At 38.9% G+C, this 12,907-nt stretch overlaps 1 protein-coding gene across 1 annotated transcript; it reads right to left on the reverse strand.

The window, feature by feature from the left end:
* Positions 1–10,919: 10,919 nt before the first annotated feature.
* LOC115997194 (flavonol 3-sulfotransferase-like) lies at positions 10,920–12,389 on the reverse strand. Its single transcript, XM_031236703.1, has one exon. It carries the CDS (start codon positions 12,277–12,279, stop codon positions 11,239–11,241), a length of 1,041 nt encoding a protein of 346 aa, XP_031092563.1. The 5' UTR covers positions 12,280–12,389; the 3' UTR covers positions 10,920–11,238.
* Positions 12,390–12,907: the final 518 nt, after the last annotated feature.

Raw genomic sequence — 12,907 nt, forward strand, 5'->3', positions numbered from 1 at the left:
TGCGCTCTCTACATCTGAAAAGTACACTGGTGGTGATGCTCTTCGAGTTGGTGATGGTACAGGTTTGCTTATTAGTCATACTGGTCATGCTTCTTTTTCTACCCCGTCTAAAGTATTTAGGATGTTTGATATTTTACATGTTCCTAGTTTGTCTTCCTCTCTTTTATCTGTGCAATGCTTTGCAAAAGATAATAAAGTATTTTTTTTGAGTTTCATCCATCCTTTTTTGTTGTGAAGGATATAGCAACCAAGGCAATTCTTCTTCGCGGCAATAGTTGCGGTGGTCTCTACACGCTGCCCATTCCGAAAAATAGTCCCCGTGCGTTTATCTCGTCCCGTGCTTCCTCTTTCGTATGGCATGATCGTTTGGGACATCCTCATCAACGAGTCTTAGATCGTATTCTTCCTTTTTGTTTTGTTCGTGGTTCTAGTCGCAATAATCGTTGTACTTCTTATTTGTGTTCTGCGTGTCAATTGGGCAAGTCTGCTCGTTTCCCTTTGCCACGTGTAGACTCTGTTAGTTCGAATATTCTTGATTTGATTTATACTGATATTTGGGGACCAGCTCCTGTTTTGTCTTCTTCTGGTTATCGTTATTTTGTTCTTTTTGTTGATGACCATTCTTGTTACACATGGTATTATCCTATGAAATTGAAGCCTGACTTGTATGCCATTTTTGACAAGTTTCGTGCCTTAGTTGAACGGTCATTTAATCGCAAAATTAAGGCTATTCAATCTGACTTAGGAGCTGAATACAAAAAGTTACATACTGTTCTTCTTCAGTTAGGGATTAGTCATAGACAATCCTGTGCCTACACTCATGAACAGAATGGTCGTGTTGAGAGGAAGCACAGGCATATTATCGAAACTGGTCTTACTCTTATGGCTCGTGCGTCTGTTCCATCTCGTTTTTGGGACTTTGCTTTTGAAACTGCTGTTTACTTTATTAATAGAATGTCATCTAGTGTTTTGCAGAATTCCAGTCCTCATTTATTGTTGCATAAATCTTCTCCCTCATACTCTTTTCTTCGTGTGTTTGGTTGTCTTTGTTATCCTCACTTGCATCCTTATAATCGTCACAAAATGTCATATCGGTCATCTCCTTGTGTCTTCTTAGGTTATCCTGAGTCTTTTAGGGGGTACAGATGCATGGACTTAACGACTAATAAGATTTATATCTGCAGACATGTACACTTTGACGAGAATGTGTTTCCCTTTGTTAGTAGGGTTGCTGTGCCTTTTCCTCCCTTTGTGCAGAAGCCGTGGGCTGAATCGGTTTTACAGGTATTGCCATCTTCTCTTGCTGATTCTGCTCAGGCTGATTCTCCTGTCACCACCACTGCTGCTCCTACTCGTCAAAGAGGACGACCCCGTGGCAAGTCCACACGTCCGACTGTTCGCTCCCATGCAATGGCTACGAGGAGTCGGTCTATGGCTCCACTTTTGGCTCTCTCTGCTCAGGCATGTCCTACCGAGCCCACTTGCTACACTCAGGCAGTTAAATTTTCTGAATGGCGAGAGGCTATGGATCTGGAGTTCAATGCGCTTTTACACAATCAGACTTGGGTTCTAGTTCCTCCTCGCCCAGGTATGAATGTGATTGGGTGTAAGTGGGTTTTTCGTACTAAACGTAAAGCTGATGGTTCAATAGAGAGGCATAAGGCGAGACTTGTGGCGAAAGGGTTTAATCAAGTTCCTGGTCAGGACTTTTTTGACACCTTTAGTCCGGTTGTGAAACCCACTATAGTCAGATTGCTTTTGAGTTTGGCTATTTCCTCAGGTTGGGTGGTTAGGCAGCTTGACGTACACAATGCATTTTTGAATGGTGATTTGGCTGAGACTGTTTATATGCGTCAACCACCCGGGTATGCTGATGCTCAATTGCNGCAGCAGCAGCAGGGCGGTGGTGTGCAACGTGGACGTGGCTCGCATGGTGGTGGCAGGTCACGTGGGCGACGTGGTTGTAATTGGCAGCCTCAATGCCAATTATGTAGCAATTATGGCCATCTTGCACCAGCCTGCTTTTCTTTAATTGGCCGTGGACTCCAAGCTCATTTAACATATGCTGAGGATGCGCCGAATCTTGTGTCTGACTCGCATCTTTGGATTCCAGACACTAGGGCGACAAATCACGCAACCCCTGATATTGCTGCGCTCTCTACATCTGAAAAGTACACTGGTGGTGATGCTCTTCGAGTTGGTGATGGTACAGGTTTGCTTATTAGTCATACTGGTCATGCTTCTTTTTCTACCCCGTCTAAAGTATTTAGGATGTTTGATATTTTACATGTTCCTAGTTTGTCTTCCTCTCTTTTATCTGTGCAATGCTTTGCAAAAGATAATAAAGTATTTTTTTTGAGTTTCATCCATCCTTTTTTGTTGTGAAGGATATAGCAACCAAGGCAATTCTTCTTCGCGGCAATAGTTGCGGTGGTCTCTACACGCTGCCCATTCCGAAAAATAGTCCCCGTGCGTTTATCTCGTCCCGTGCTTCCTCTTTCGTATGGCATGATCGTTTGGGACATCCTCATCAACGAGTCTTAGATCGTATTCTTCCTTTTTGTTTTGTTCGTGGTTCTAGTCGCAATAATCGTTGTACTTCTTATTTGTGTTCTGCGTGTCAATTGGGCAAGTCTGCTCGTTTCCCTTTGCCACGTGTAGACTCTGTTAGTTCGAATATTCTTGATTTGATTTATACTGATATTTGGGGACCAGCTCCTGTTTTGTCTTCTTCTGGTTATCGTTATTTTGTTCTTTTTGTTGATGACCATTCTTGTTACACATGGTATTATCCTATGAAATTGAAGCCTGACTTGTATGCCATTTTTGACAAGTTTCGTGCCTTAGTTGAACGGTCATTTAATCGCAAAATTAAGGCTATTCAATCTGACTTAGGAGCTGAATACAAAAAGTTACATACTGTTCTTCTTCAGTTAGGGATTAGTCATAGACAATCCTGTGCCTACACTCATGAACAGAATGGTCGTGTTGAGAGGAAGCACAGGCATATTATCGAAACTGGTCTTACTCTTATGGCTCGTGCGTCTGTTCCATCTCGTTTTTGGGACTTTGCTTTTGAAACTGCTGTTTACTTTATTAATAGAATGTCATCTAGTGTTTTGCAGAATTCCAGTCCTCATTTATTGTTGCATAAATCTTCTCCCTCATACTCTTTTCTTCGTGTGTTTGGTTGTCTTTGTTATCCTCACTTGCATCCTTATAATCGTCACAAAATGTCATATCGGTCATCTCCTTGTGTCTTCTTAGGTTATCCTGAGTCTTTTAGGGGGTACAGATGCATGGACTTAACGACTAATAAGATTTATATCTGCAGACATGTACACTTTGACGAGAATGTGTTTCCCTTTGTTAGTAGGGTTGCTGTGCCTTTTCCTCCCTTTGTGCAGAAGCCGTGGGCTGAATCGGTTTTACAGGTATTGCCATCTTCTCTTGCTGATTCTGCTCAGGCTGATTCTCCTGTCACCACCACTGCTGCTCCTACTCGTCAAAGAGGACGACCCCGTGGCAAGTCCACACGTCCGACTGTTCGCTCCCATGCAATGGCTACGAGGAGTCGGTCTATGGCTCCACTTTTGGCTCTCTCTGCTCAGGCATGTCCTACCGAGCCCACTTGCTACACTCAGGCAGTTAAATTTTCTGAATGGCGAGAGGCTATGGATCTGGAGTTCAATGCGCTTTTACACAATCAGACTTGGGTTCTAGTTCCTCCTCGCCCAGGTATGAATGTGATTGGGTGTAAGTGGGTTTTTCGTACTAAACGTAAAGCTGATGGTTCAATAGAGAGGCATAAGGCGAGACTTGTGGCGAAAGGGTTTAATCAAGTTCCTGGTCAGGACTTTTTTGACACCTTTAGTCCGGTTGTGAAACCCACTATAGTCAGATTGCTTTTGAGTTTGGCTATTTCCTCAGGTTGGGTGGTTAGGCAGCTTGACGTACACAATGCATTTTTGAATGGTGATTTGGCTGAGACTGTTTATATGCGTCAACCACCCGGGTATGCTGATGCTCAATTGCCTGATCACGTTTGTCTGTTGAAGCGTTCCTTATATGGCTTAAAGCAAGCTCCACGAGCTTGGTTTAATCGGCTGCATACTTTTTTACTCTCTATTGGGTTTATAGCTTCAAAGACTGATGTGTCATTATTCTATTACTCTCGTGGTTCTGCATGTGTGTATCTTTTAGTATATGTTTATGACATTTTGGTAATGGGGACTGATGAGCTACTAGTGTCTGATTTACTCTCTAAACTGTCTACTGCTTTCAAAATTAGAGATCTTGGTGAACCTGGTTTCTTTCTTGGAATTGAGCTAGTCAAAACTAGCAATGGTGTTATTCTTTCTTAGCAGCGGTACATGTCAGACATCTTGAAACGAGCTGGAATGACTGATTGTAAACCTCTCGCAACTCCTATTTCTGCATCGAAAACTCCATTGCTTAATTCAGATTCATATGAAGATCCAACGAAATACAGGAGTTTGGCTGGTGCTCTCCAGTATCTCACAATTACACGGCCAGACTTATCCTTTGCGGTTAATCAATTGTGTCAACATATGTATGCTCCAACATTGTCTCACTGGGAGCAGCTAAAACGAGTGCTCAAGTATGTCAAAGGCACCCTCTCATTCGGCTTGCGTATAACTCAGTCAAATTCTAGAGAGCTTCATGCTNCCATTCCGAAAAATAGTCCCCGTGCGTTTATCTCGTCCCGTGCTTCCTCTTTCGTATGGCATGATCGTTTGGGACATCCTCATCAACGAGTCTTAGATCGTATTCTTCCTTTTTGTTTTGTTCGTGGTTCTAGTCGCAATAATCGTTGTACTTCTTATTTGTGTTCTGCGTGTCAATTGGGCAAGTCTGCTCGTTTCCCTTTGCCACGTGTAGACTCTGTTAGTTCGAATATTCTTGATTTGATTTATACTGATATTTGGGGACCAGCTCCTGTTTTGTCTTCTTCTGGTTATCGTTATTTTGTTCTTTTTGTTGATGACCATTCTTGTTACACATGGTATTATCCTATGAAATTGAAGCCTGACTTGTATGCCATTTTTGACAAGTTTCGTGCCTTAGTTGAACGGTCATTTAATCGCAAAATTAAGGCTATTCAATCTGACTTAGGAGCTGAATACAAAAAGTTACATACTGTTCTTCTTCAGTTAGGGATTAGTCATAGACAATCCTGTGCCTACACTCATGAACAGAATGGTCGTGTTGAGAGGAAGCACAGGCATATTATCGAAACTGGTCTTACTCTTATGGCTCGTGCGTCTGTTCCATCTCGTTTTTGGGACTTTGCTTTTGAAACTGCTGTTTACTTTATTAATAGAATGTCATCTAGTGTTTTGCAGAATTCCAGTCCTCATTTATTGTTGCATAAATCTTCTCCCTCATACTCTTTTCTTCGTGTGTTTGGTTGTCTTTGTTATCCTCACTTGCATCCTTATAATCGTCACAAAATGTCATATCGGTCATCTCCTTGTGTCTTCTTAGGTTATCCTGAGTCTTTTAGGGGGTACAGATGCATGGACTTAACGACTAATAAGATTTATATCTGCAGACATGTACACTTTGACGAGAATGTGTTTCCCTTTGTTAGTAGGGTTGCTGTGCCTTTTCCTCCCTTTGTGCAGAAGCCGTGGGCTGAATCGGTTTTACAGGTATTGCCATCTTCTCTTGCTGATTCTGCTCAGGCTGATTCTCCTGTCACCACCACTGCTGCTCCTACTCGTCAAAGAGGACGACCCCGTGGCAAGTCCACACGTCCGACTGTTCGCTCCCATGCAATGGCTACGAGGAGTCGGTCTATGGCTCCACTTTTGGCTCTCTCTGCTCAGGCATGTCCTACCGAGCCCACTTGCTACACTCAGGCAGTTAAATTTTCTGAATGGCGAGAGGCTATGGATCTGGAGTTCAATGCGCTTTTACACAATCAGACTTGGGTTCTAGTTCCTCCTCGCCCAGGTATGAATGTGATTGGGTGTAAGTGGGTTTTTCGTACTAAACGTAAAGCTGATGGTTCAATAGAGAGGCATAAGGCGAGACTTGTGGCGAAAGGGTTTAATCAAGTTCCTGGTCAGGACTTTTTTGACACCTTTAGTCCGGTTGTGAAACCCACTATAGTCAGATTGCTTTTGAGTTTGGCTATTTCCTCAGGTTGGGTGGTTAGGCAGCTTGACGTACACAATGCATTTTTGAATGGTGATTTGGCTGAGACTGTTTATATGCGTCAACCACCCGGGTATGCTGATGCTCAATTGCCTGATCACGTTTGTCTGTTGAAGCGTTCCTTATATGGCTTAAAGCAAGCTCCACGAGCTTGGTTTAATCGGCTGCATACTTTTTTACTCTCTATTGGGTTTATAGCTTCAAAGACTGATGTGTCATTATTCTATTACTCTCGTGGTTCTGCATGTGTGTATCTTTTAGTATATGTTTATGACATTTTGGTAATGGGGACTGATGAGCTACTAGTGTCTGATTTACTCTCTAAACTGTCTACTGCTTTCAAAATTAGAGATCTTGGTGAACCTGGTTTCTTTCTTGGAATTGAGCTAGTCAAAACTAGCAATGGTGTTATTCTTTCTTAGCAGCGGTACATGTCAGACATCTTGAAACGAGCTGGAATGACTGATTGTAAACCTCTCGCAACTCCTATTTCTGCATCGAAAACTCCATTGCTTAATTCAGATTCATATGAAGATCCAACGAAATACAGGAGTTTGGCTGGTGCTCTCCAGTATCTCACAATTACACGGCCAGACTTATCCTTTGCGGTTAATCAATTGTGTCAACATATGTATGCTCCAACATTGTCTCACTGGGAGCAGCTAAAACGAGTGCTCAAGTATGTCAAAGGCACCCTCTCATTCGGCTTGCGTATAACTCAGTCAAATTCTAGAGAGCTTCATGCTTTCTCTAATTCTGACTGGGCTGGTTGTCCTGAGGACCATAAATCTACTAGTGGGTATGCAGTGTTTCTTGGCACCAATCTTATCTCTTGGGTGTGCAAGAAACAGAAGACAGTTGCAAGATCATCCACGGAAGCTGAGTATAAAGCCTTGGCTAATGTTTGTGCTGAGGTAATATGGATAATGTCCTTGCTGCGTGAGATCAAAATTGATGGCATCCCTACTCCCAAATTATGGTGTGACAATCTTGGTGCTACTTATATGTGTGCGAATCTAATTTTTCATGCAAGAACTAAGCACGTGGAGATTGACTACCACTTTGTTAGAGATAGGGTTGCCAATGGAGGTATTCAGGTTAACTTTATTTCCACAAAAGATCAATTAGCTGATATCTTTACAAAAGCTTTGCCTAGTCCTAGATTTTCTTTTCTTAGGGACAAGCTTCAGGTTAGTAGTTTACCCTGCGCTAGAGGGGGAGTATTAGGACTCTCTGAGTTTGAGTCACGTTAGGACTAGCTATTCTACTCTACCTGAGACTCCCCTTGTATATATATCTTCTATTCCTCATCATTGTAATTGTTCAATTGAATCAATACAATATTCAGTTCTCATCTTCGGCACATTGTCAATCTTGAACATACATTGGCTCCGACACATTTGAGCCTAGCATTTGCAAATATTTTATCCACAATGACATTGCGTAAAATACTATATTGATTTGATATTGTATATTTGTATATTGTACAATTACATAAAATATTTTATTTTCGCTAACGGTATAGATGAAATAAAGTCTCATGTTATAACGATGAAGTTGAGGGTCGGTACAATTGTAAAATGAAAAAATATGTCCATGTAGAAATAATAGTTGCATGTATCAAGCCAAAGTTGTCGTATGGTTTCATTGCTTTTCTGGGATCTGTTCTTTTGACAGCAATATGCTTCCCAGGAGTGATTAAAATTAAATGTAATAAATCAATTATTTATGAAATAAGATTATTTATCTATTAATTATAAATTTTAATTGAAAAATATATTATTAGAATTATCTATCACATCAAAAAATTTGTTACATATTTAATTTTTTGTAATAATAAAAAAAAAATTTAAAAATCACGCATAGAAAAAAAAAACCAAAAAAAAAAAACAAACACAATATTGTCTGGAGAAAAACACAAATGTAGGACCTGGAAGCACAACCAATGATTAACTGTTTGAACGAGAAGTCACTGAAATGATTCAGTAAATTGTCAAGAACAATACAAATTACAAGTGCCAACCCTAAGGGCGTGTTTGGTTTGCACATATGAATCAGAATCGGAAGGAGAATTAAATGCTTAGTAATGGTGATGGATTTTGGTGAAAGTATTCTGCATGTTTAATTTGGTTGTGAGGGTAGAATTCAAATGATTACCAATATCCTTGATGGAGTCATTGCTTTATATGTGTAGATTTGACATCATTTGGACAAAAATGTGTAGATTAAAATCCCTAGACTAAAATATGTAAAGTACCAATGCCATTACCTTCTTTTCAAAACCCTATTTGAAAAGAATGTAATGGGAGGACCTTCTTTTCTTTTCTTTTGATTTGACCTAGAATGCCACAAAGAATGCAATGCAATTGCCTTCTTTTCACTTTACTACTTTATATAATAATTAATTAGAGCTACAAACACTATTAATTTGTTTAATATATATGATTATAAGATCTTCAAATTAAAACAATTAAAGAATTAATACAAAATTAATACCCTTGCAAATTTTAATTCTGTACTCGTATTATTAAATAATAATGGCCAAAAAAAATAACAACAACCTAACGCAACTACAACTACTGTAGTCATATATAATAATAATAATAATAATAATAATAATAATAATATAAATAATATATTATTATTAATATTATTATTATTATTATTAACCTAATTACTATTCAGTGACCAATCCAACTATTTCTTCTTTGTTTATTTTCTTTATTACTTTTTTACTTATTTTTAAATTTGATTTTTTGTGTTTAATAGTACTTTTAGTGTAGTTTTTAAATATATATAAATTTTGTATATTAATATTAAAGTTAATATTATAAAAAATTAAATTAAAAATAACTTCAGTCAAGCCTTATTAACCGAACCAGACATATAAAATGAGACAGAGAGAGTATTATTGTTATAACAATTATAATATTAATAATAAGAACAACAACTACTGTGCACTCCTATCCAATATGTTTGGGTGTGATAGAGTTTGGTATAATGTTCAAAAAAAAAAAACCTTTCCTCTTAATCAACAACATTTGAACATTTTTTCTCCCTCCCACGTGAGCATCAGACTGCCGCATCTGGAACCTGTCAGGTTTTTTTTTTTTTTTCTTTTTTGATAAAGAAGGTAATGTGATTACCTTCTTCTCAAAAACCCTAATGAGAAGAAGGTAATGAGGTTAGTACTTTACACTTTTTAGTCCACCTTTTTGTTCTTACCTATTTTTGTCTCATCCTTGTCAAATCCACACAATAATGTCAAGGACCCTTGGTTGTGTAAGACCCTATAATGGAAATAAATATTTTAAAATTATAGAAATAAAAAATCAAGGAAATTATATTCCAATAAACTTGTGGTCAAGTGCTTGTCTAATTGATGGATGTTGAGGCTTGCGTAGTGGTCCTCCAGTGGCTCTTTACCTTTGCTACTTAGAGCATTCTTATCAATGGAGTTTTTTCACGGTAATTGAGGAATTTTTTGTAGGCATGATTAAGAAAGAGAAAATTAGGGGATGGAAAGAAACATTAAATTTAATTAAAAAGAAAAAACAGTCTGTCAGGCGCGCCTGAGCGGGCGCGTCCGCATGGGCGCCTGCTGTGCGCATAACGCACACAGCAGAGGATGGTGGACCAATTTGATGACAAAAGCAATTGTACTATGAACCTCTGTTTTGCCGGAACATTCTTCCCAATCTCTTTCATCCTCTCTCTCTTGACACCATGGTTTAAATTCTGACAATATCCTCTCATGATACACAGATTGTGATGCTCTTAATGCCATTGTTCGGATACTGTAGATTGATGTGGGAGTTCTCTCAGTGTAATAGTGAGATAGTACAGTATTTGGTGGGTGGAGAATGAATGTTCACCAACCTTCCTTACACCATAAATGCAGGTCGTAATTGTAGTCATAAACGTGGAACCAGGAAGCAATTAACCAACCATAAATGCTGGGTAGGAAAAGCAAGAAGAAAAACCACAGTTCTGTGAAAATCACAAAGAAAAAACTTGTTACTTAGAATAAGAATAAGAAACTCGAGACAGCCCGAGAGGGAATATTATGATCAATATAATTTCCTTGATGGGAGGTCATGAACTTGTGGTCCAGTGTATGTAGTGACTCTCTTAGATGGGAGGTCATGAAATCAAGCCTAAGTGGAGGCCATAGAATAGTACTCAAAAAAAAATTTATAACTCTATTTGTAAGCAAGATATATATTCAAGATATATATTCAAGTTTCTTGGAAGAGAAAAGTAATATACATTGATGGATTTATTGAAAGAGCAACATAACCTTATTGAACTTTGGTTTTTGTTTTCATCACTTCATCAATTAAATCTCAATCATAACTCATGTATTTAACTTTTTTTCTCTTAAAATTCACCTGTTGATGTATCATCATCAATATATGATTGACCAAAATTATCATTATTTGATTGTTAAATAGATTTTTTTTACTTGTGTAAAATCAACCAATTCATTGATATTCCGATTCCATGAAGATAAAGAGTTCTAATATCACATTATGAGATCAGATGAACTTACGATGAGAAAATAACATTATTCATATTTTAATTCTTTTTGAAGGAACAAAATTAATTAATCATTGAGTGAATACAATGAGGGGAGAATCCATCAAAGTACAAAGACAAGTGATTGAATGGGCTGCCCATACTACGATGCGACACAAATGGTGAAAATTAGGCAATATGAGCAGACTATTCATATCTTAATTATTTAAAGTAACTTCAAAAATCTGAATCTAAAAAAAATTACAATTATTACACAATATTTTCAAGCACCCCTACATCAACTGCTACTGACACAAATGGTGAAAATTAAAGAACTCAGCAAGTTCTAGTACAAGACGAATGGATCCGTAACACATATAAAACCAAAGCTAATTCTAATGAAAAATATAAGTGCAACATTTTTAATACTCAATCTGATCCTCATTTTATTAAAAGACCAAAAATTAAAATACTAATAACTTATAGATTAAGAAGGAAATTAAATAACCCTTAAAATCACGTGACCATTTTTGTTCATCAACGTGAATCATTGAGTTTTGAAACCACCAGGCCGAGATCTTTGAATTTCTCCTCAGTGATTTGGTCGAGAATCTCCATCATTTTTCCCGAAAGGTGGTTCTTCGAATCCCCAATCTCGCCTTTTCTGAAATACACGCTGTTCTTAATCACCGAAGTGGTTTCACGGTGCGAACCGGTTTTGTTCACTTCCAAATTGCTCAATTTCTCGAAGCTACACAAATCTACGATTTTCCGCACCACCCCTTCCTTCTCTTCCTCCGCCGAGAAAGGGTGGCCGAGGAACTCGGCCACCCGTTTCACGTGGACTACAGTTTCTGTCTTCAAATCCTCGTACCTCACGAACAACACTTTGTCGGGGGATTGGACACCGGCTTTGAAGTAGCCGGTGACGTGATCCCAGTAGGGCCCGAAAGGCGAGGCGCCGCGCGAGAATTGGTCGAAAGCGTCTTGGAGAGAGATGGGAGGGAAGTGTTTGGGTCTTAGATTAGCGAGGAAGTGCCAGCAAGACACCAAAACATCCTTGGGGTCACGAAACACGTACACGATCCGACAGGGGGAGGTTTGGATCTGTTGTGGCAACGTTGGGTAGCCTAGGTGGGTGTGGAACAAGGAAGAGTCTGGGCGGGGATTTGTGGGGTTAGTTGAGGCGTAAGTCTCTAACCAGGGGACCAATTCGTGAGGGTTTGAGGTGAGCAAAGGTTGTTGTTGGAGAGCATTATGGGTATATTCTCCCCGGTTCACAATGCTGAAGAGAAGAGCCTTGAGCCAAGTGGTTCCAGATTTGGGGTAACTGGCTAAGTGGACATCATTGGGGTGTGGTTTGAAGTGTTGTTGGAGGGCTAGGAGGCCGTGGATGACCCGTGGTGGGTACCAAAACCCATTGTACAAATGAATGTGTTCAGTTAGCCATCCTCTCTCTCTGGGCAACTCAGAGACAAGTTTGTCTGGAATATTTGTTTCGTGAGATTCCTTGGAACACTTTTCATCTTCATGGGTAGCATTCGTGAAGGGAGGAGAGGATTGGGTTGCGGTTGCCATGTGGATGGGAAGAGATTATGATGAGAGATGGGTAGAAAGGCTACTGAGCTAAGGTCATGAAGAAATCAACAGACATGCATTGTTTACATGATAAATAATTGGACATATGGGGAAGAGTTGGACTACACATACACCCACTTTTATTTTCAATTATTATACTCTCTTATGTGTCTTCACAAGAAAACGAAAATAAAAACCAAAGGAGGTAGGACCTATAATTTGACAGTATTGGTTGAAATTATGGAGTAGGGTTGAGAGAGTATAAAATTTTGCTCCTCCAGCATTTACCACGCGGTTGGGAATTGGGATACTATTGCATTTTAATATTGGCAAGTGTCCCTTATAAAGAATAATATAATATTTTTGTGGAAAAAATGTATATAGTAATACTTTTAAATCAAAATGTAAAAGTATATCATTTTTCCCTTAAAATATTACATTTTTCCATATAAGTAATAAACACTTTATTCATAATTAGTATTACACTTGTACGTATAAGTATTATATTTTCATCTCAACCCTACCCATCTCACAGTGAAACGGTATGACACAAATTTTTGAATTGTGAAATGATGACTCTCCAGGATAAATAATTGGACATATGGCAATTGGAAGACTATAAATTTCA

The sequence above is a fragment of the Ipomoea triloba genome, chromosome 11 (assembly GCF_003576645.1).
Source record: "Ipomoea triloba cultivar NCNSP0323 chromosome 11, ASM357664v1".
In the NCBI taxonomy this organism is placed as follows: Eukaryota; Viridiplantae; Streptophyta; class Magnoliopsida; order Solanales; family Convolvulaceae; genus Ipomoea; species Ipomoea triloba.

Excerpts from the sequence above, each read along its gene's own strand:
- LOC115997194 (XM_031236703.1), bottom strand. The coding sequence starts at position 12,279 with ATGGCAACCGCAACCCAATCCTCTCCTCCCTTCACGAATGCTACCCAT.